General features: G+C 49.2%; 1 protein-coding gene across 1 annotated transcript in view; it reads left to right on the forward strand.

Moving 5' to 3' along the window:
• LOC140425201 (dynein axonemal heavy chain 11-like) overlaps positions 1-22,862 on the forward strand; it is a 755,586-nt gene that overhangs the window by 219,475 nt on the left and 513,249 nt on the right. The window contains 3 exon segments of the mRNA XM_072509215.1: positions 13,700-13,822; positions 16,389-16,511; positions 20,177-20,401. Of these exon segments, the coding sequence (XP_072365316.1) occupies positions 13,700-13,822; positions 16,389-16,511; positions 20,177-20,401 (471 nt within the window).

A 22,862-nucleotide genomic window follows, 5' to 3' on the forward strand; every position in this document is an offset into this window, starting at 1 on the left:
CAGAGGACTGCTAACGTTGTCCCATTATTGAAAAAGGGAGGTGCCGGAGAATTCAGAAAGTCCAAATTGTCTATCAGCACGTCTTTCGGAACTTGTGGGAGGAAACCTGAGCACCCGGAGGAAACACACACAGACCCAGGGAGAACATGCAGACTCAACACAGACAGTGACCCAAGCATCGAACCTGGGACCCGTGGATGTCATGCTGGAACTGTATAAAATACTGGTTAGGCCACAACTGGAGTACTGTGTGCCGTTTTGGTCACTACATTATAGGAAGGATGTGATTTCACTGGAGAGGGTGCAGAGGAGATTTACAGGATGTTGCCTGGGCTGGAGGGTCTGAGCTGTGAGGAACAATTGGATAGGCTGGGGCTGTTTTCTTTGGAACAGCAAAGGTTGAGAGGGGACCTGACAGAAGATTATGAGAGACATAAATAGGGTGGATCAGAAGGAACTTTTTCCATTAGTAGAATGGTCAACAATCAGGGGCATAGATTTAAAGTATGAGGAGAAGTGAGGAGAAATGAGGGTAGTGAGAGTCTGTCTAAAAGAATGGTTGAGCCAGAAAGTCTCATGGGCACAGTCCAAAGATGTGCAGGATAGGTGGGGTCTGGGGATAGGACGGGGAGAGGGCCTAGGTAGGGTGCTCTTTCAGAGGATCGGTGCAGACTTAATGGACCAAATGGCCTCATTCAGTACTGCAGCAATTCTATGGTTCTAACGCTGCTATAACCTCCAAGGCCATGGGCACCGTGCTGGAAAATGAGATTAATGTAGTCAAATCTTTCGTGACCAGCATGGACACGATGGGCCAAATAGCCTCCTTCTGTGCTGTAAACATTTTTCAATCTATGATTTCTGCTGCCAGCGACATTATTAACTGTGCTACTTAATTGGTGCCATCAGAAAATATTGTGACATAGGTCTGTATTCCTTCATCAAAGTAATTTATAAATATAATTAAATAGTCACATTCTATCAATTTGAATATTTACCCATTCTTCCTGCTCTCTAACTCTTTACGTCGTAACCACTTTCCTATCCAAGCCAACAGGTAGCCTCCCAATTCCATGAGCTCCCGTTTCTTTTTTTTTGAATAAACAATTTTATTGAGGTACTTTTGACGTATAAAACAGCAACATTATACAAAAAACAAATAAGACATAATGCAAGCATCTGCTCACCTCTCGCAAGAACCTGCCTAAGCAACCCCCTACCCCCCCCCTGCTGACGATTAATTCTCCACGAAGAAGTCAACAAATGGCTGCCACCTCCGGGCGAACCCTGACAGCGATCCTCTCAAGGCGAACTTAATTTTCTGCAGCCCGAGAAAGCTCGCCGTGTCCGAAAGCCATACTTCAGATGTCGGGGGCTTTGAGTCCCTCCATGCCAACAGTATTCGTCGCCAGGCTTCCAGGGAAGCAAAGGCCAAGACGTTCACCTCTTTCTCCTCTTGGACTCCCGGGTCCTCCGAAACCCCCAAAATTGCCACCTCAGGACTCATTGCTACCCTAGTTTTCAATACCCGGGACATGATGTCCGCGAATCCCTGCCAATACCCCCTGAGTTTAGGGCATGCCCAAAACATGTGTACATGATCCGCTAGTCCTCCGGCACATCTAGCACATTTATCCTTCAGCCCAAAGAATTTGCTCAACCGGGCCACCGTCATGTGGGCCCGATATACGACCTTGAACTGGATCAGACTGAGCCTGGCGCATGTTGCGATCGTGTTTACCCTACTCAAAGCGTCTGCCCATATGCCGTCCTCTATCTCCCCCCCCGAGCTCCTCCTCCCACTTCAGCTTCAGTTCTTCGGTCTGTGCCTCCTCTGCTCCCATTAGTTCTTTATAGATGTCGGAGACTCTCCCTTCTCCCACCTCTCCTCTGGAAACTACCCTGACCTGGATTCCCCATGGTGGGAGGCGTGGGAAGGATGGTACCAGTCTGCGTACGAAATCCCGCACCTGCAAGTACCTGAAATCATTCCCTCTTGCCAGCCCGAACTTCTCCTCGAACACCCTCATGCTCGGGAAGCTCCCTTCCAGGAACAGATCGCCCAGCCTCGCAATCTCCGCCATAGTTGGAACCCACCGTCAATATTCCCCAGCGCAAATCGGTGGTTGCCGCAGATTGGGGACCAAACTGATGCTCTCACTTCTCCTATATGCCTCCTCCACTGGCCACAGATCTGAAGAGCGGCCACCACTACAGGGCTGGTGGAGTATCGTGCCGGCGGCAGTGGCGCCGTAACCATGACTGCCAAACTGGTGCCCCTGCACGAAGCAGCCTCCATCCGCTCCCAAACTGACCCTGTACCCACCATTCATATCCTTACCATGGCTATGTTAGCTGCCCAGTAGTAGTTGCTAAAGTTCGGCAACGCCAGCCCCCCTTCCCCTCGGATAAAAGGTTATTTTTCGGAATGGCAACCGGTGACGAGTGGTGTCCCGCAGGGTTCAGTGTTGGGGCCACAACTGTTCTCTTTATATATTAACGATCTAGATGACTGGACTGGGGGCATTCTGGCTAAGTTTGCCGATGATACAAAGATAGGTGGAGGGGCAGGTAGTATTGAGGAGGTGGAGAGGCTGCAGAAAGATTTAGACAGTTTAGGAGAGTGGTCCAAGAAATGGCTGATGCAATTCAATGTGGGCATGTGTGAGGTCTTGCACTTTGTTAAAAGAATAGAGGCATGGACTATTTTCTAAACGGTGCCAAAATTCATAATTCTGAAGTGCAAAGGGACTTGGGAGTCCTAGTCCAGGATTCTCTAAAGGTAAACTTGCAGGTTGAGTCCGTAATTAAGAAAGCAAATGCAATGTTGTCATTTATCTCAAGAGGCTTGGAATATAAAAGCAGGGATGTACTTCTGAAGCTTTATAAAGCACTAGTTAGGCCCCATTTAGAATACTGTGAGCAATTTTGGGCCTCACACCTCAGGAAGGACATACTGGCACTGGAGCGGGTCCAGCGGAGATTCACACGGATGATCCCAGGAATGGTAGGCCTAACATACGATGAACGTCTGAGGATCCTGGGATTATATTCATTGGAGTTTAGGAGGTTGAGGGGAGATCTAATAGAAACTTACAAGATAATGAATGGCTTAGGTAGGGTGGACATAGTGAAGTTGTTTCCATTAGCAGGAGATTCTAGGACCCGGCTGCACAGCCTTAGAATAAAAGGGAGTCACTTTAGAACAGAGATGAGAAATTTCTTCTGCCAGAGAGTGGTGGGTCTGTGGAATTCATTGCCACAGAGGGCGGTGGAGACCGGTACGTTGAGTGTCTTTTTTTTTAAGAATATTTTATTGAAAATCTTTGGTCAACCATCACAGTACATTGTGTATCCTTTACACAATAATATAACAGTATAAATAACAATGACCTGTTTTATAAACAAAGAATAAATAATATATAACTAAAACTAAAACTAAATGGCAACTGCCTTGTCTCAGATAAACACTCTCCAAAAATATGGTTTAACAATCCAATATACAATTATTTATAGCAACGACCTATACATATTATACATATATACTAATAACCCTGAGACTCCTTCTGGTTCCTCCCCCCTCCCCCCTGGGCTGCTGCTGCTGCCTTCTTCTTTTCCATTCCCTCTATCTTTTTGTGAGGTATTCGACGAACGGTTGCCACCGCCTGGTGAACCCTTGAGCCGATCCCGTTAGGACGAACTAAATCCGTTCCAGCTTTATAAACCCTGCCATGTCATTTATCCAGGTCTCCACCCCCGGGGGCTTGGCTTCCTTCCATATCAACAGAATCCAGCGCCGGGCTACAAGGGACGCAAAGGCCAAAACATCGGCCTCTCTCGCCTCCTGCACTCCCGGCTCTTGTGCAACCCCAAATATAGCCAACCCCCAGCTTGGTTCAACCTGGACCCCCACTACTTTCGAAAGCACCTTTGTCACGCCCACCCAGAACCCCTGTAGTGCCGGACATGACCAGAACATGTGGGTGTGATTCGCTGGGCTTCTCGAGCATCTCGCACACCTATCCTCTACCCCAAAAAGTTTACTGAGCCGTGCTCCAGTCATATGCGCCCTGTGTAACACCTTAAATTGAATCAGGCTTAGCCTGGCACACGAGGACGATGAGTTTACCCTACTTAGGGCATCCGCCCACAGCCCCTCCTCAATCTCCTCCCCCAGCTCTTCTTCCCATTTCCCTTTCAGCTCATCTACCATAATCTCCCCCTCGTCCCTCATTTCCCTATATATATCTGACACCTTACCGTCCCCCACCCATGTCTTTGAGATTACTCTGTCCTGCACCTCATGCGTAGGGAGCTGCGGGAATTCCCTCACCTGCTGCCTCGCAAAAGCCCTCAGTTGCATATACCGGAATGCATTCCCTTGGGGCAACCCATATTTCTCGGTCAGCGCTCCCAGACTTGCGAACTTCCCATCCACAAACAGATCTTTCAGTTGCGTTACTCCTGCTCTTTGCCATATTCCAAATCCCCCATCCATTCTCCCCGGGGCAAACCTATGGTTGTTTCTTATCGGGGACCCCACCAAGGCTCCCGTCTTTCCCCTATGCCGTCTCCACTGTCCCCAAATTTTCAAAGTCGCCACCACCACCGGGCTTGTGGTGTATTTCTTCGGTGAGAACGGCAATGGGGCCGTCACCATAGCTTGTAGGCTAGTCCCCCTACAGGACGCCCTCTCCAATCTCTTCCACGCCGCTCCCTCCTCTTCCCCCATCCACTTACTCACCATTGAGATATTGGCGGCCCAGTAGTACTCACTTAGGCTCGGTAGTGCCAGCCCCCCCCTATCCCTACTATGCTGTAAGAATCCCTTCCTCACTCTCGGGGTCTTCCCGGCCCACACAAAACTCATGATACTCTTTTCGATCCTTTTGAAAAAAGCCTTCGTGATCACCACCGGGATGCACTGAAACACAAAGAGGAATCTCGGGAGGACTACCATTTTAACTGCCTGCACCCTCTCTGCCAGTGACAGGGATACCATGTCCCATCTCTTGAAGTCCTCCTCCATTTGTTCCACCAATCGCGTTAAATTTAACCAATGCAATGTACCCCAATTCTTGGCTATCTGGATCCCCAAGTAACGAAAGTCCCTTGTTACCTTCCTCAGCGGAAAGTCCGCTATTTCTCTGCTCTGTCCCCTGGATGCACCACAAACAACTCACTTTTCCCCATGTTCAGTTTATATCCTGAGAATTCTCCAAACTCCCGAAGTGTCCGCATTATCTCTGGCATCCCCTCCGCCGGGTCCGCTCCATATAACAACAAATCATCCGCATACAGAGATACCCGGTGTTCTTCTCCTCCTCTAAGTACTCCCCTCCACTTCTTGGAACCCCTCAATGCTATTGCCAGGGGCTCAATCGCCAGTGCAAACAGTAATGGGGACAGAGGGCATCCCTGCCTTGTCCCTCTATGGAGCCAAAAGTATGCAGATCCCCGTCCATTCGTGACCACACTCACCACTGGGGCCCTATACAACAGCTGCACCCATCCAACATACTCATCTCCAAAACCAAATCTCCTCAGCACCTCCCACAAATAATCCCACTCCACTCTATCAAATGCTTTCTCGGCATCCATCGCCACCACTATCTCCGCTTCCCCTTCTGGTGGGGGCATCATCATTACCCCTAGCAGCCTCCGTATATTCGTATTCAGCTGTCTCCCCTTCACAAACCCAGTTTGGTCCTCATGGACCACCCTCGGGACACAATCCTCTATCCTCATTGCCATTACCTTGGCCAGAATCTTAGCGTCTACATTTAGGAGGGAAATAGGTCTATAGGACCCGCATTGCAGCGGGTCCTTTTCCTTCTTTAGGAGAAGCGATATCATTGCCTCAGACATAGTCGGGGGCAGCTGTCCCCTTTCCTTTGCCTCATTAAAGGTCCTCATCAGTAGCGGGGCGAGCAAGTCCACATATTTCCTGTAAAATTCAACTGGGAATCCATCCGGTCCCGGAGCCTTCCCTGCCTGCATGCTCCTAATTCCTTTCACTACTTCCTCTATTTCAATCTGTGCTCCCAGTTCCTTTCCTGCTCCTCCACCTTGGGAAATTCCAGCCGGTCCAGAAAGCCCATCATTCTCTCCCTCCCATCCGGGGGTTGAGCTTCGTATAATTTTTTATAAAATGCCTTGAACACTCCATTCACTCTCTCCGCTCCCTGCTCCATCTCTCCTTCCTCATCCCTCACTCCCCGTATTTCCCTCGCTGCTCCCCTTTTCCTCAATTGGTGGGCCAGCAACCTGCTCGCCTTCTCCCCATATTCGTACTGTACACCCTGTGCCTTCCTCCACTGTGCCTCTGCAGTACCCGTTGTCAGCAAGTCAAATTCTACGTGTAGCCTTTGCCTTTCCCTGTACAGTCCCTCCTCCGGTGCCTCCGCATATTGCCTGTCCACCCTCAGAAGTTCTTGCAGCAACCGCTCCCGTTCCCTACTCTCCTGCTTTCCTTTAAGTGCCCTTATTGATATCAGCTCCCCTCTAACCACTGCCTTCAGCGCCTCCCAGACCACTCCCACCTGGACCTCCCCATTGTCATTGAGTTCCAAGTACTTTTCAATGCACCCCCTCACCCTTAGACACACCCCCTCATCTGCCATTAGTCCCATGTCCATTCTCCAGGGTGGGCGCCCTACTGTTTCCTCCCCTATCTCTAAGTCCACCCAATGTGGAGCATGATCCGAAATGGCTATAGCCGTATACTCCGTTCCCCTCACCTTCGGGATCAACGCCCTTCCCAAAACAAAAAAGTCTATTCGCGAATAGACTTTGTGGACATAGGAGAAAAACGAAAACTCCTTACTCCTAGGTCTGCTAAATCTCCACGGGTCTACTCCTCTCATCTGCTCCATAAAATCTTTAAGCACCTTGGCTGCTGCCGGCCTCCTTCCAGTCCTGGACCTCGACCTGTCCAGCCCTGGTTCCAACACCGTATTGAAATCTCCCCCCATTACCAACTTTCCCACCTCTAGGTCCGGGATGCGTCCTAGCATACGCCTCATAAAATTGGCATCATCCCAGTTCGGGGCATATACGTTTACCAAAACCACCGTCTCCCCCTGTAGTTTGCCACTCACCATCACGTATCTGCCCCCGCTATCCGCCACTATAGTCTTTGCCTCAAACATTACCCGCTTCCCCACTAATATAGCCACCCCCCTGTTTTTCGCATCTAGCCCCGAATGGAACACCTGCCCCACCCAACCTTTGCGTAGTCTCACCTGGTCTATCAGTTTCAAGTGCGTTTCCTGTAACATAACCACGTCTGCCTTAAGTTTCTTAAGGTGTGCGAGTACCCGTGCCCTCTTTATCGGCCCGTTCAGCCCTCTCACGTTCCACATGATCAGCCGGGTTGGGGGGCTTTTTACCCCCCCCCTTGTCGATTAGCCATCCCCTTTTTCCAGCTCCTCACCCGGTTCCCACGCAGCTGTGTCCCCCCCCAGGCGGTGCCCCCCCGCCCATCCCACTCCATACCAGCTCCCCCCTCTCCCCAGCAGCAGCAGCCCAATAATTCCCCCCTCCCATCCCCCCCGCTAGATCCCCCACTAGCGTAGTTACACCCCCCATGTTGCTCCCAGAAGTCAGCAAACTCTGGCCGACCTCGGATTCCCCCCGTGACCTCGGCTCGCACCGTGCGATGCCCCCTCCTTCCTGCTTCCCTATTCCCGCCATGATTATCATAGCGCGGGAACCGAGCCCGCACTTCCCCCTTGGCCCCGCCCCCAATGGCCAACGCCCCATCTCTTCCACCTCCTTTCCTCCCCCCACCACCTCCTGTGGAAGAGAGAAAAGTTACCACATCGCAGGATTAATAACATAAAACTCCTCTTTCCCCCCTTCTTCGCCCCCCATACTCGTCCCACCACTTTGTTTCAAACGTTCTTTTTTTTAATAACCCGCTCATTCCAATTTTTCTTCCACGATAAAAGTCCACGCTTCATCCGCCGTCTCAAAGTAGTGGTGCCTCCCTTGATATGTGACCCACAGTCTTGCCGGTTGCAGCATTCCGAATTTTATCTTCTTTTTGTGAAGCACCGCCTTGGCCCGATTAAAGCTCGCCCTCCTTCTCGCCACCTCCGCACTCCAGTCTGGGTATACGCGGATCACCGCGTTCTCCCACTTACTGCTCCGAGTTTTCTTTGCCCATCTAAGGACCATCTCTCTGTCCTTAAAACGGAGGAATCTCACCACTATGGCTCTCGGAATTTCTCCTGCTCTCGGTCCTCGCGCCATCACTCGGTATGCTCCCTCCACCTCCAGCGGAGCCGCCGGGGCCTCCGCTCCCATTAACGAGTGCAGCATCGTGCTCACATATGCCCCGACGTCCGCTCCCTCCGCTCCTTCAGGAAGGCCAAGAATCCTTAGGTTGTTCCTCCTCGCGTTGTTCTCCAGCGCCTCCAGCCTTTCCACACATCGTTTATGGTGTGCCTCGTGCATCTCCGTCTTCACCACCAGGCCCTGTATGTCGTCCTCATTCTCGGCAGCCTTTGCCTTCACGACCCGAAGCTCCCGCTCCTGGGTCTTTTGCTCCTCCTTTAGCCCTTCGATCGCCTGTAATATCGGGGCCAACAGCTCCTTCTTCATTTCCTTTTTGAGTTCTTCCACGCAGCGTTTCAAAAACTCGTGTTGTTCAGGGCCCCATATTAAACTGCCACCTTCCGACGCCATCTTGGTTTTTGGTTGCCTTCCTTGCCGCTGCTCTAAAGGATCCACCGCAATCCGGCCACCTTCCTCTCCTTTTTCCATCCGTATCCAGGGGGGATTCCCTTCTGGTTCACCGCACAGTACTTTTAGCCGTTAAAATTGCCGTTGGGGCTCTTATTAAAAACCCAAAAGTCCGTTACACCGGGAGCTGCCGAAACGTGCGACTCAGCTGGTTATCGCCGCACCCGGAACTCTCACGTTGAGTGTCTTTAAGACAGAAGTTGATAAATTCTTGATTTCTCAAGGAATTAAGGGCTATGGATAGAGAGCGGGTAAATGGAGTTGAAATCAGCCATGATTAATGGTGGAGTGGACTCGATGGGCCGAATGGTCTTACTTCCGCTCCTATGTCTTGTGGTCTTATAGTTCCTCTCGAGCATCGCCTTCCTCCCCCGTGGGGACTTTCCCGCCCAAACAAATCCCAGGATAATTTTATCTAGCCTCCTAAAGAAGGACCACGGGATGAAAATGGGGAGACACTGAAATATGAACAAGAATCTCGGGAGAATCGTCATCTTCACCGTCTACACTCTCCCTGCTAACGAGAGCGGGAGCGCATCCCATCTCTGGAACTCGTCCTTCACTTGCTCCGCCAACCGGGACAAGTTTAATTTATGCAACTGACCCCAGTCTCGCGCTACTTGTATCCCTAAATATCTGAAGCTTTCCCCTACCAGCCTGAACGGCAGTCCCCTCAGCCAACTCTCCTGACCTCTCGCCTGCACTACCCACAACTTGCTCTTTGCCATGTTCAATTTATATCCTGAGAACCGACCAAATTCCCTCAGGGTTTCCATGATTCCGTCCATCCCCGCCAATGGGTCTGACACATATAACAGCAGGTCATCCGCGAATAACGAGACTTTATGTTCCACTCCCCCCCCCCCCCCGGACCAGCCCTTTCCAGTCCCTTGAAGCTCTCAGGGCGATTGCCAGCGGCTCTATAGCCAGCGCAAACAGCAGTGGGGAGAGGGGGCATCCCTGTCTAGTCCCCCGGTACAGTCTGAAATAGTCAGATGCTGTCCTGTTCGTCCTTACACTAGCCTCTGGGGCCTGATATAGCAGCCTAACCCAGTCAATGAATCCCACCCAATACGTTCCAGCACCTCCCATAAATAGTCCCACTGAACCCGGTCGAAAGCCTTTTCGGCATCCATTGCTACCACTACCTCTGCCTCTCTGCTCTCTGGGGGCATCATAATCACATTGAGCAGCCTCCTTAGATTGGCCACCAATTGCCTGCCCTTTACGAACCCGGTTTGGTCCTCCACAATCATGTCCGGTACACAGTCCTCAATTCTAGACGCCAAGATCTTGGTCAGTAACTTAGCGTCTGCGTTATTCAAAGAGATAGGCCTATAGGACCCACATGCCTCCGGGTCTTCATCCCGTTTCAGTAGAAGCGAGATAGTGGCCTGCGACAGTGTCGGGGGTGAGACGCGCTGTCTCTTGCCTCGTTGAACACCCTGACCAGCACCGGCCCCACTATCTCCGAAAACATTTTATAAAACTCCACTGGGTATCCATCCGGCCCCGGGTCTTTACCCGACTGAATGACCCTTCAGGCCCCCCAGTACTTCTTTGGTCCTGATCGGGGCCCCCAGCCCGTCTACCAACCCCCTACCTACTCTTGGGAATGTCTGTCCGTCCAAAAAGCGCCTCATCCCCTCCGGTCCCGTGGGGGCTTCTGAGGTGTACAGCTTGCTATAGAAGTCCCTAAACACCTTGTTCAGTCCTACCGGGTGCCCCACCAGGTTTCCCTCCCCGTCAACTACCTTTCCTATTTCCCTAGCCGTTTCTCTATTTCTTAGATGTTGTGCAAGCATTCTGCTGGCCTTCTCGTATATTGTGCCCTTTGCCCTTCTAAGCTGCTCTACGCCCTTTCCTGTAGACAACACCCCAAACTCGGTCTGCAGCCTCTGTCGTTTCCTAAGTAACTCTGGCCTCGGGGACTCCGCATAGCTCCTGTCCAGCTGTAAAATTTCCTTAACCAGTTGGTCCGTTTCTGCCCTGTCTGTCCTGTCCCTATGGGCTCGGATTGAAATGAGCTCCCCTCTCACCACTGCCTTCAGCGCCTCCCAGAGCACCGCTGCTGAGACTTCTCCAGTATTATTTACCTGCAGGTAATTCTGCATGCATTTCCTCAGCCTCTCACACACCGCCTCATCCGCCAGCAGTCCAACTTTCAGCCTCCATTGTGGGCGCTGAAAGCTATCTTTGCAAATCTGCAGATCAACCCAGTGCGGAGCATGGTCTGAGATGGTAATTGCCGAATATTCTGCACCCGTATTCCCTGTCAGCAAGTCCCTGCTCATGATAAAGAAATCGATTCGGGAAAACACCTTCTGGACGTGAGAATAGAACAAAAACTCCTTCGCCGACGGCCGACTAAATCTCCATGGGTCAGCTCCCCCCATTTGCTTCATGAACCCTCTCAGTTCCTTTGCCATCGCTGGCACCCTACCCATTTTGAACACGACCAGTCCAGGCCAGGATCAAGAATTGTGTTAAAGTCCCCACCCATGATCAGTTTGCATGAGTCCAAGTCAGGGATCTTCCCCAGCAACCTCTTAATGAAATCTACATCATCCCAATTAGGTGCATATATGCTGACCAGGACTACTGTCACCCCCTCGAGCTTACCTTTAACCGTAACAGATCTGCCACCCCCCGTCCACAACTGTGCCCTCCACCTCAAATTAGACCCACTTATTGATCAATATCGCAACCACCCTGGTCTTGTGTCGAGCCCCGAATGGAAGACCTGACTAATCCAGCCCTTCCTTAATCTGACCTGGTCAGCCACTTTCAGATGAGTCTCCTGTAACATGACTACGTCCGCCTTCAGAACCCGCAAATGCGCGAACACACGCGCCCTCTTGACTGGACCATTTACCCCTCTAACATTCCAGGTGATCAGCGTGGTCAGGGGGCACCTCACCCCCCCCCCCCTTTGCCGATTAGCCATCTCCTTTCTTTGGCCAGCCCCCAAGCCATGTGTCATGCTTCCTCTGGCCCGCCTCCTGGCTGCCTCCACCCCTGACCTCCTCACTGTTACCATGCCCAATTTCCATCATCGTCAGCAGACCAACCCCCCCCCCTTTAGCAACACCACCCTATATCCTAACCCTTGCCACAAACTAGCTAAATGAACACCCCCCACCTGGCTTCCGTTGACTAGCCCACCCAGCTAGCCTGGTGGTTCCCAACTCCGGTGCCAGCGAGTCTCTCACCTATTGTTCCCTGGCTCCCCTCCCCCCGGCCCATCCTCACCACTTCCCCAAATCAGCCCTGCTTGAACAAATACTCTAAACAGGCCATAGACAGCCCCAACAATAGTGCAATTTAAGTCATACAAAACAAAATAGCAGGCACTTTCAACCATTCCTATTCGAACACAGAAAGAGATCGCAAAAATTCCCCCCAAAACACCCCCCATATCCAAACCATTCTAACTATTCTCTTTTTCGAACAAAACCCCAACAGAAAAGTAAAAAAGAGACATGAAGAGAAAAAAGACAAAAAACACATAAAAACCAAGATACAAAAGCATGAAAAAACATGCAGGCATCTCTCAGAAACAAGAGAGAAAGAATTAAAAGTTCCAACACGAGTCCAAGAGTCCTCAGCTCGGGACCAGCCCTTGCCTCTTTGCGAAGTCCATCGCATCCTCGGGTTCCTCGAAATAATGGTGCTGGCCCTCAGTCCACTGGATCGAGCAGCCCAAATTTCACCTGCTTCTTATATAAAGCCTCCTTCTGGTCACCTCTGCGCTCAGGTCTTGGTAAACGCGCAGGGTGCTATTGTCCCAGTTGCAGCTCCGCGTGCTCTTGGCCCATTGAAGAACCCGCTCCTTATCCAAGAACCTGTGGAACTGGACCACCATCACTCGTGAGGGACCCCCTCGCCGCGGCTGCCTCACCTGCGCTCTATGTGTCTTGTCCACCTCCGGCGGGCAAGGGAACATCTCGTTCCCCAGCAGCTTCTGGAACATATCTGCCACATACGCGGCAGCATCCAGCCCCTTGGCCCCCTCCGGGAGGCCAACGATTCTTAAATTCTGCCGGCGAGACCTGTTCTTCATGTCCTCCAGCTTTTCCAGGAGCATTTTGTGTTGGTCTCTCAACCTTCGAATCTCCTCGTCCGCCACCGTTTGAAAGTCCGCCTGCTCCTCCACCGTCTTTTCCAGCTCCTGGATCTTCTCAGCCTGGGCATGCAGCCTTTTCTTCATTCGGTCAAACAATTTCTGGAGCGGTTCCAAATGATCACTTTTCAGTGCTAGAAAGCTCTCCTGCATAACCTGCAACAGGTGCTCCATTGTCGGCTGAGCTAACGATGCCCGGGTCTGGACATCAGCCATATTGGTTTCACTCGCAGCCTCCCCCTTGCCCTTGCTTGTCCACTTCTTCAGTTGTTTGCGATCCTTCCTACTTCTTAGTTCCATACACCTCTGTATGGATTCAGTGCCTGAGTGCTATTACTTTCCAATCCAGTGCTTAAAAGCGCAAAAAAAATCAGGGGAAAAGGTCCAAAAGTCCGACCGGAGCGGGAGCCACCAAATGTGCGACTTACTCCCTCATAGCCGCCACCGGAAGTCCATGAGCTCCCATTTCTGTTACCATTCCCTAATGTGAAACCGTACTAAGGTCCATGTAAATAACATCCATAGACATGAATACATCTACCACATTTGTTACCTCTTCAAAAAGATCAATTAATTTTGTTAGAGATTACTTACCGTATACAAATCCACATTGACTATCTCTGATCAGCTACATCAGCCATTATAAATATGATAAATTGAGAAGTCATTGCATGCCAGAGCGAAACCTGTGCACTTGTTTAATTTTCTCAGTGCCTCAGTAATATTTTCATGCAAAAGCTGCAGAAAAATGTCAGGTCATTTTCACTATATATGTAGTGTTTGTATTTTTAATAAAGGATTGATTTTGTTTCTTGCCTTGTTTTTCAGGTTAAGTTTGTGATGAGTGATAATACAATCCTGGACGATCTGTTAGCTCTGAAGTTGCACAGAGTGGAAGATGAAGTCCGGAATATTGTGGACAAAGCTGTGAAGGAGTTGGGAATAGAGAAGGTTTTTGTCTTTTTCATTTCTGAAAGGTTTTTGGTTCTGGCTTAGAAAACAGATAGTTCAGTTAAACTGAATTTCTTCAAGAGCAAAATGCTATAAATCTGAAATAAAAACTAAAAATGCTGTAAATACTCGAGTTCTTCCAGCATCTGTGGAAAGTGAAGCAGAGAAAGGACAGAATCTTGTGCCCTCTCATGTGGCGGGTTTGGTGGCAGTGTGTCACTTAATCAGGTGGGTGTAAAGCGAGTGGACACCTGCCGTCTTACTGCTTCTCCCTCAGTTAAGAGCCTGGCAGGAAGGTCGCTTGAGGACCTCATCCTGCCGCTGCTGGTATCAACCAAATAGTAGGTGGGGGACTCGTCATGTGGGGAGCTTGACAAGCAAGCTCTGACTTATTTGTTTGCAGGTTTCCATAGGGAGTCCCTTGTTCAATGGCACTTAGCGTCTGATCGAGGAACCTAGCATTGGGAAGGAGGGGACCCGCTGAGAGCCATACACCCTGCCCTTGCATGATGGCACAAGGCAAAAAGAGATGATAAAGGAACAAGTGAAGGAACAAAAGGTGTGTCTAGAGGAGGTGTAAATGTGAAATCAAAATCACCACTGACAGCTGCCACCAAAAAGCAGCAGAAATGATGATCTGAAATGATTGAACTCAATTTTGAGTCCGGAAACCTAAGCGAAGGATAAAGTGCTGTTACTTCATCTTACATTGGTTTTCATTCAATGGTGTAGGAAGACGAGGATAGAAACGTGGGAATGGAATGGAGAGGGTGGGGTCATATTTCCAAAAATAATGGTGGTGTTCTGCAAAGCGATCAAAACTCAATCTGATTGAACAAAACTCAATCTATATTTGGTCTCCCCAATGGAGAGGCCAGTCAGTGGGTTGATAGTGGATATTGGTCATAAGATTCAGCTGATCATTCTCTGCCATTTCCGAAAAGACTTTTCCCTCTGTAGCACTGGTCTTAACATCATTATTCCCAACAGCCCCTCCCCATTTCACAACACCTTCCCACAGAAGTGCAAGAAATGCAACATCTGCCCTTTTACTTCTTTCTTTCTCACCATCCAAAGTCCCCAAAACACCTTCCAGAGTTAACAGTGATTTACATATACTTTTTTCAATTTAATCTACTATATTCACTGCTCACAATGTGGTCTCCTCTACACTGTGTTGACCAAACTCATATTGGGTGATTCCTTTGCAATCTTGAAGGGTAACCCTAAACTTCTGGTCACATATCTTTTTAGTTCATCATCCCAATTACATACTGGCCTTTTTGGGCTTGGCCACCTAAACAGTTCTAGTCAAGGAACCACATCCCATCCCTCAACGGGGCATTTTATAGCCTTCCAGCCTTACCATGAAGTTCGACTATTTTAGAACATAACCTCTTCTTTCCCTTTTTTTGATGTGGCGATGCCAGTGTTGGACTGGGGTGAGCACAGTAAGAAGTCTTACGACACCAGGTTAAAGTCCAACAGGTTTGTTTCGAATAACTAGCTTTCGGAGCGCAGCTCCTTCCTCAGGTGAATGAAGAGGTGGGTTCCAGAAAAACATATATAGACAAATTCAATGATGCAAGACGATACTTTGAATGCAAATCTTTGTAGGTAATTAAGTCTTTACAGGTCCAAATGGAACAACTGGAGAGAGGGATAAGCACAGGAGAGAGGGATAACTTGTGATTATCCCTCTTTAACCTCGTGTTGTAAGATTTCTTACTGTTCCCTTTTTTGACATTGGTGCCCGTGTAGTTTCTGCTTTTACATTTATGCCTCCTCTCAAAATTGCTTTTCTTCCTTCACCTGCCCCATTACTATCCCTTTTTGCTTTCACTATCATTCCTATTGTAGACCTTACCCTGCCGGTTTAAAAAACAGTTACACATCCTAGCACGCCTGGTTCTGCCAAAGGATCATTGACCTGACATGTTAACTCTGTTTCTTTCTACACAGTTGCTGCCAGACCTGTATGTTTGCTCAATATTATTTTCTGGCATGCCTGTCTATTTACATTATCCAGAAAGATTTTACAGACAATTTGGTGATCTAAATCTGTTGTTGATACTTCAGTTGAGGCTGGAAATTTAGTGCTGGCTTTTTACATATTTCATGAGTCAGAAGATACTTGACATTACAAAGACTATGCAATGTTAATGCTGCTGCCTCTAGCATACCGTAACTTCAAAATACCTGCATGTGCAACAGCAGATTACTTTCTATCCAACTACCTTATACATACTGTGATGGAAAAAGAATAGTGGTCCCTCAAATTATTATGATTGTTGTTATTTAATGTTCTGAACTTGACTGATTAATCCTGAAGCTGAACTTGGTCTCATCTGTTCAAACAGTAAGGAAAATGTCATGACCCTACTAATTTGCTTATTTTACATGTATCTAAATGAGGAATAAACATTTCAATTCAAGGTAGATTATGTGAACAATGTAAGATTAGAAACCATAGCAGTTGAATGGTCAATTTCAAAACTAATTCACACAATTAGATAATGCTTTTGAGCACATCTTAGATGAATATTCAATTATCTCCAATTTTCAGGTCCTCACAGAAATCAGTTACACGTGGACCACGATGGAATTTTCATATGAGGAACACCATAGAACGGGTACCCCTCTGTTGAAGTTTGATGAAGAACTCATTGAAATTTTAGATGACAGCCAAGTATGATTCTTTAATATTATCTATCTTATTGAAGCAATGCTATCACTGATGGTACAAGTGAGGATTTTGAGATGCATGGATGTCATTTTAACCTAACTCAAAGTCTATGGAAACTGAAATTGGATGTAAAATGAGTGACCGATCAGATTGCATCAGTTTTACCACAAGTAGGTTAGGTTAAATCTCCCACAGTAGAGAAATTGGACCATGCTAGGGCCACATTTTAGGGTGTAAAATGGAAGAATTATTACAATTTCACAGTGCACTCTGAAAATGCATCCAATTGGATGCATGCTGAAATGCATCCAATACCATATTTAATTGAGCAATTTTTAGCTGCCTCAGCTGGTCTGCAAACCATGCATTGGTCACCTTGTATATGTTAATAAAGGACCCAATATCTGTTTCAGGAGCTCTCTTAGAATTCATTATGACTGAGTGGAGCATGTGCAACTCAGATTTCTGGATTTTTCAGTGGCATAACCATTGATCCTTGAAGGTGGAATTCACCACCTAAAGGTTTTTAGAAAATTAGCTTCAAGTTGAGCCAAAGGGACTGATAACATTGCTTCCTACTTAACAGCACTCTTTGGCTTCTGACCTGTTCTGCCACATTGTTGATACGTTTTATCAAACAATATGGAGAGACAATGCATGTTGGATGGTACAATATTAAAGGGGGTAAAAAAGCAGAGAGGCCTTGTTTGTGAACTAACCTTTCAAGGTGCAAGGGTAGGTAGATAAAGCACATCTGATTCTGGACTTTATAAATAGCGGTATAGATTACAATAGCCAGCATGTTATGCTAAACCTATATAAAACACCCCAGTTGGCCCAAGCCGGAATATTGCATTCAATTTGTGAACCTTCTATTAAAAAATATGTGAAGGTTTGGAAAGGGTACAGAAGAAATCTACAAGAATGGTTCAGGAATTACAGCTATCTAGAGACACTGGAGAAGCTGCGGTGATTCTCTTGGGAGCAAAGAAGTCTGAGAGGCGATTTGATAGAGGTGTTCAAAACCACAAAGGGTTCAGATGGGGGAAACATAATGAGAAACTGTTTCCAACGGCAGAAGTGTCAGCAACCAGAGGGCATATTTTAAATGATTGACAAAAGAACCAGTGAGGAAAAACATTTTTATGTAGTCGTGATTAGAAAATCTTTTTTTTTTCATTTTATACAATACAAAGGAAACAAATCTGTGCAAACCAAATACAATTTACAAAAGCTAAACATAAGAAATAACACCAAAATCCAAACCCCCTTTCCCTTTTTAATTTTTTGACATTTTTATTGGAATTTTAGCAGTTTTATACATAGTTTACAAAAGGTGATTATCATGTATTTATATATGTATAGTTCTCCCCCTTCCCCACCCCAGTGTTCCCTTGGAGTCTTGATGTATCTTGTATTATTTGCTTGTGCCAGCTTGGCAGGACCCTAGGCCCTGTAACTGGCTTTGTCAGTCCGCTGATTGGTATGGACGTTTCCGCCGGGGGGGGGGGGGGGGGGGCGGTTTGCAAGGAATTGGGACTATCTGAATTTCAGTACAAAAGAGCTGATAGATGTGATGGGCTGAATGGCCTCTCCTGTACTGTCCTGTTCTGTTATTTCATGATTCCTGTGTTAGCTGAAATAACTTGGAAAACCATTTGTTTTAAAAGATGCATTTTCCTGAATAGACAGTGGAGTGTATTAATGGCAGTATATGTGTCAAATCGAATTTTATTGCACCCATCAAAATAGAGGTGTGGCATTTACGTTTTCTTTTTACTTAGCTATAAGGTCTTATCCTAGACAGCTCTGTGGGTGACATGGTAGCATAGTGGTTAACACTGTTGCTTCACAGCACCAGGCCCCAGGTTTGATTCCCGGCTTGGGTCACTGCCTGTGTGGAGTCACAGTAACTTCATTGCAGTGTTAATGTAAGCCTACTTGTGACACTAATAGAAGATTATTATTATCTTTTAAAAACAAAATACTGAGGCTGCTGGAGATCTGGGGTGGGATTCTCTGTGAATCCCGCTCCGATGCCGGCTGCTGAATTCTCCGGCGCCGGTTTTTTGGCGGGGGTGGAGATAACGCTGTGCCGGTCGGGGGCCGTTGGCAGTGGCCACCCCGGCGATTCTCCAGGCCCCGATGGGCCAAATGGCTGCCGTTTTCGGCCAGTCCCGCCGTCGTGAAATAGACAAGGTCCATACCGGCGGGACCTATCATTGAGGGCGGCCTGCGGAGTCCTCGGGGGGGATCCGGCCCCGGGGGGGGGGGGGGGGGGGGGGGGGGGCTGCGGTGGCCTGGCCCGCGAATGGGGCCCACCGATCTGCGGGCGGGCCTGTGCCGTGGAGGCACTCTTTTCCTGCGCACTGGCCTGTGTAAAGCTCCGCGATGGCCGGCGCGGAGAAGAAACCCTCTGCGCATGCGCAGGGAGCACGCCAGCGGTTCTGTGCATGTGCCAGAACACGCTGGCACTCCCGTCCCTGCGCCAACTCCCGCTGGCTGGCGGAGGCCCTTTGGCGGCGGTCAGCAACCACTCCAGCGCCGGACTAGCCCTATCCTCCGCACCTTCCGGGTGGCCCGACACCGGAGTGGTACACGCCACTCTTTGGTGCCGGTAAGGCCCGCCCCACCGGTTGGGGGAGCATCCCGAAAGAAAAACTCAGCAGGTCTGGCAGCATCTGTGGAGAGAGAAACCGAGTTAACTTTTTAGAGTTCAATATAACTCTACAGAACTATTAAGGGTTCCGAAGAAGTCATATTGAACACAAAAGTTTAAACTTTGTTTCTCTCACCACTGATGCTGCCAGACCTGCTGAGTTTTTCCAACATCATGGGCGGGATTCTCCCCTACCCGGCGGGGCGGGGGGTTCTGGCGTAATGGAGTGGCGGGAACCACTCCGGCGTCGGGTCGCTCCAAAGGTGCGGAAGTCTCCGCACCTTTAGGGGCCAAGCCCTCACCTTGAGGGGCTAGGCCCGCGCCAGAGTTGTTTGCGCTGCGCCAGCTGGTATGAAAGGCCTTTGGCGCCATGCCAGCTGGGGCCGAAAGGTCTTCGCCGGGCAACGCATGCGCGAGAGCGTCAGCGGCTGCTGACGTCATCCCCGCGCATGCGCAGGGGAGGGGGTCTCTTGCGCCTCTGCCATAGTGAAGACCATGGCGAAGGCGGAAGAAAAAGAGTGCCCCCACGGCACAGGCCCGCCCGCGGATCGGTGGGACCTGATCGCGGGCCAGGCCACCGTGGGGGCACCCCCCGGGGCCAGATCGCCTCGTGCCCCCTCCAGGACACCGGAGCCTGCCCGCGCCGCTTTGTCCCGCCGTTCAAAAGGTGATTTAATCCACGGTAGTAAGACAGGCATTCCAGCAGCAGGACTTCGGCCCATCGCGGGCCGGAGAATCGGCGGGGGTGGGCCCGCCGACTGGCACGGTGCAATTCCCGCCCCCGCCGACCGGCGCGGCGCGATTCCCGTCCCCGTCAAATCTCTGGTGGCGGAGACTTCGGGACACGGCGGGGGCGGGATTCACGCCAGCCCCCGGCGATTCTCCGACCCGGTGTGGGGTCGGAGAATCCCGCCCCTTTTGTTTCTAACTATGTCCTCTCACCCTTGTCGTATTAATCATGAATGAGAATTCTTCTTTGTTTTAGAAGTTATTTCTTCTTGCTTTCTAGGTGCAATTACAAGTTATACTACTGAGCAAATATGTGGAGTATTTTATTGAGCAAGTCTCAACCTGGCAAAAAAAGCTGACAGTGGCCGACTCTGTCATCTTTATCTGGATGGAGGTTCAGCGCACATGGTCTCACCTAGAGAGTATTTTCATTGGATCTGAGGACATTCGAAACCAACTTCCTGAAGATGCAAAGCGATTTGATGGAATAGATTTGGACTTTAAGGTTGAATTATTACTTTGGTTTGTTTTATTTTTATGGTAATATGACACTTTTTAAAGTCTTAAGTCTGGATTTTCCTCATTGCAATAATGCTGCCAGTAGACTAGTGGAGAATCGTTATAAGCACAGAAGGAGGCCTTTCGGCCCAATGTGTGTGCACTGGCTCTCTGAATGAGCGTTTCACCTAGTGCCATTTTCCTGCCTTTTCCCCGTAACCCTGCAGATTGCTTCTTTTCAAATAGTCTAATTCCCTCTTTAATGCCTCCACCACACTCGCAGGCAGTGCATTCTAGTCCCAATCCACCTAACCTGCACATCTTTGGGTTGTGGGGATGAAACCCTTGCAGACACTGGGAGAGTGTACAAACTCCACACAGACAGTTACCCAGGGCTGGCATCGAACCTGGGTCCTCAGTGATGTAGACAGCAGTGCCAACCACTGCACCACGTGCCGCCCAACTGGTCTGCAGTTACTGGGCTCATCCTTAGCCCCTTTTTTGAACAGGGGTCTAATGTTTGCAACTTTCGAGTCCTCTGGCACCTCGGAGTTGAAGGGAGACTAAAACATTATGGCCAGTGTATCTGCATTTTCACTCTCACTTCTCACAGTATTCTTGGATGCATCTCATCTAGTTCTGGTGCCAATCCAATTCTTATCAATTTAAACCCTTCTGGTGACTGAATTTCCTCTTTCACCACGACTGGGTAGCATCTTCTGCCTTGATTATGGACGGATTCAAAGTATTCATTCAATATCTCAGCCTGCCCTATGCATCCATGTGTCAATCCCCTTTATAATGTAAGCCTACTTTTGACACTAATAAAGATTATTATTACTTCTTCTTATACCAGCCTTTTACTATTAATAGGCCAAAAGAAGGTTTTGGTGTTCCCTTTTGTGTCGGCTGCCACCCTCTTTTCATGCTCCTTCTTTGCTTCTCTTATTTGCGTTTTCATCTCTCCTCTGAACCACCTGCATTTAGCCTGGTTTTCATACCTATTTTCTACACATTCGCTTTTTTACCTTAATTTCTACCTCCTTTGTCATCCAGGGATCTCATAATTTCTTTGGTGGGGAACTTCAGACTCATGTTTGGTTGACCAAAGTGAATTTGCTCTAATCAGACCATTTGGAATATTTCTGGTTGGCTCGCACTGGATTCTTCCCTTTGTGAGGAGCTCACCGTTAGAAGGCAGGACAGAGATAATGCAGAAAGCATGCAAGGCTCGTAGCTGCTTCACTCATAAATTTCTTGTATTACAATCCCGAACCAGACTCCAACATTGGCTAGGATACCCGACAGAAACCCCAACATTTATTTTAATTTGTAAAGTTGTGAGGATGGATAATTCGTTCCATTAATGACTCCACACACAAATAGGGATTAGGGACGGGATTCTGCGCAAATCGTCGGGGCGGGAAAAAGCGGCGCAAACCCTGGTGGGAACCACTCTGGCGTCGAGCTGCCCCAAAGGTGCGGAATCCTCCGCACCTTCGGGGGTTAGGACGGCGCCGGAGTGGTTTGCGGCGCACTGGCCGGCGGGAAGGGGCTTGGCACCACGCCAACCGGCGCCGAAGAGCCTGCGCAAGTTGGCGCATGCGCGGGAGCACCAGCGTCTGCTGGCGTCATCCCCACGCATGCGAAGGGGGGGGGGTTCATCTCCGCGTCGGCCATCGCGAATCGGTACAAGGCTGATGCGGAGGAATAGAGTGCCCCCACGGCACAGGGCCACCCGTGGATCAGTGGGCCCCGATCGCGGGCCAGGCCACCGTGGGGGTACCCCCCGGGACCAGATCGCCCCGCGCCCCCCCGAGGACCCCGGAGTCTGCCCACGGAGCTGGGTCCCGCCAGTAGGGACCAACCTTGATTTACGCCGGTGGGACCCTCGTTAAACGGGCGGGACTTCGGCCCATCGCGGGCGGGAGAATTTGGGTGGCCCCGGGGCCCATTGTGTCGCGCCAGTCCCCGCCATTCTCCGAGGCGGGCGGTGCGATTCATGCCGGGGCGATTTTTTGGGGGCCGGAGAATACGGAGGACGGTGGGGGCGGGATTCAAGCCGACCCCCGGCGATGGGTCGGAGAATACCGCCCATGGTTTCTTAAAACAAACTTTCTTATTACCACAGTATTAAACTAACCTTAATATCATAAAAGAACTAGCTTACACTTAACAGTTAAACAATTCTTAACAATAAAATTAAACACTTTGTAACTCCTAACTGCTGCCTTCTTTATCTCCAATCATCAAAACCCAACACAGGTCAAAAGCCATTTTTAAATAAAGTTAGAAAACACAGGAGTAATTGCTGTATGGAGATGTCTTGGAGAGAGAGATAGATCCTTCGGATGCAGTCTGTAGGTTCTTGGTTGTGTCAAACCACTGTTTAACTTAACAACCTTTTCCAAAAGCTGCTGTTCTGTTCACAGACAAATCTCAACTGACTGACTCAAAACCTGACTGCT

Source organism: Scyliorhinus torazame, chromosome 6 (assembly GCF_047496885.1).
Source record: "Scyliorhinus torazame isolate Kashiwa2021f chromosome 6, sScyTor2.1, whole genome shotgun sequence".
NCBI classification, from domain to species: Eukaryota; Metazoa; Chordata; class Chondrichthyes; order Carcharhiniformes; family Scyliorhinidae; genus Scyliorhinus; species Scyliorhinus torazame.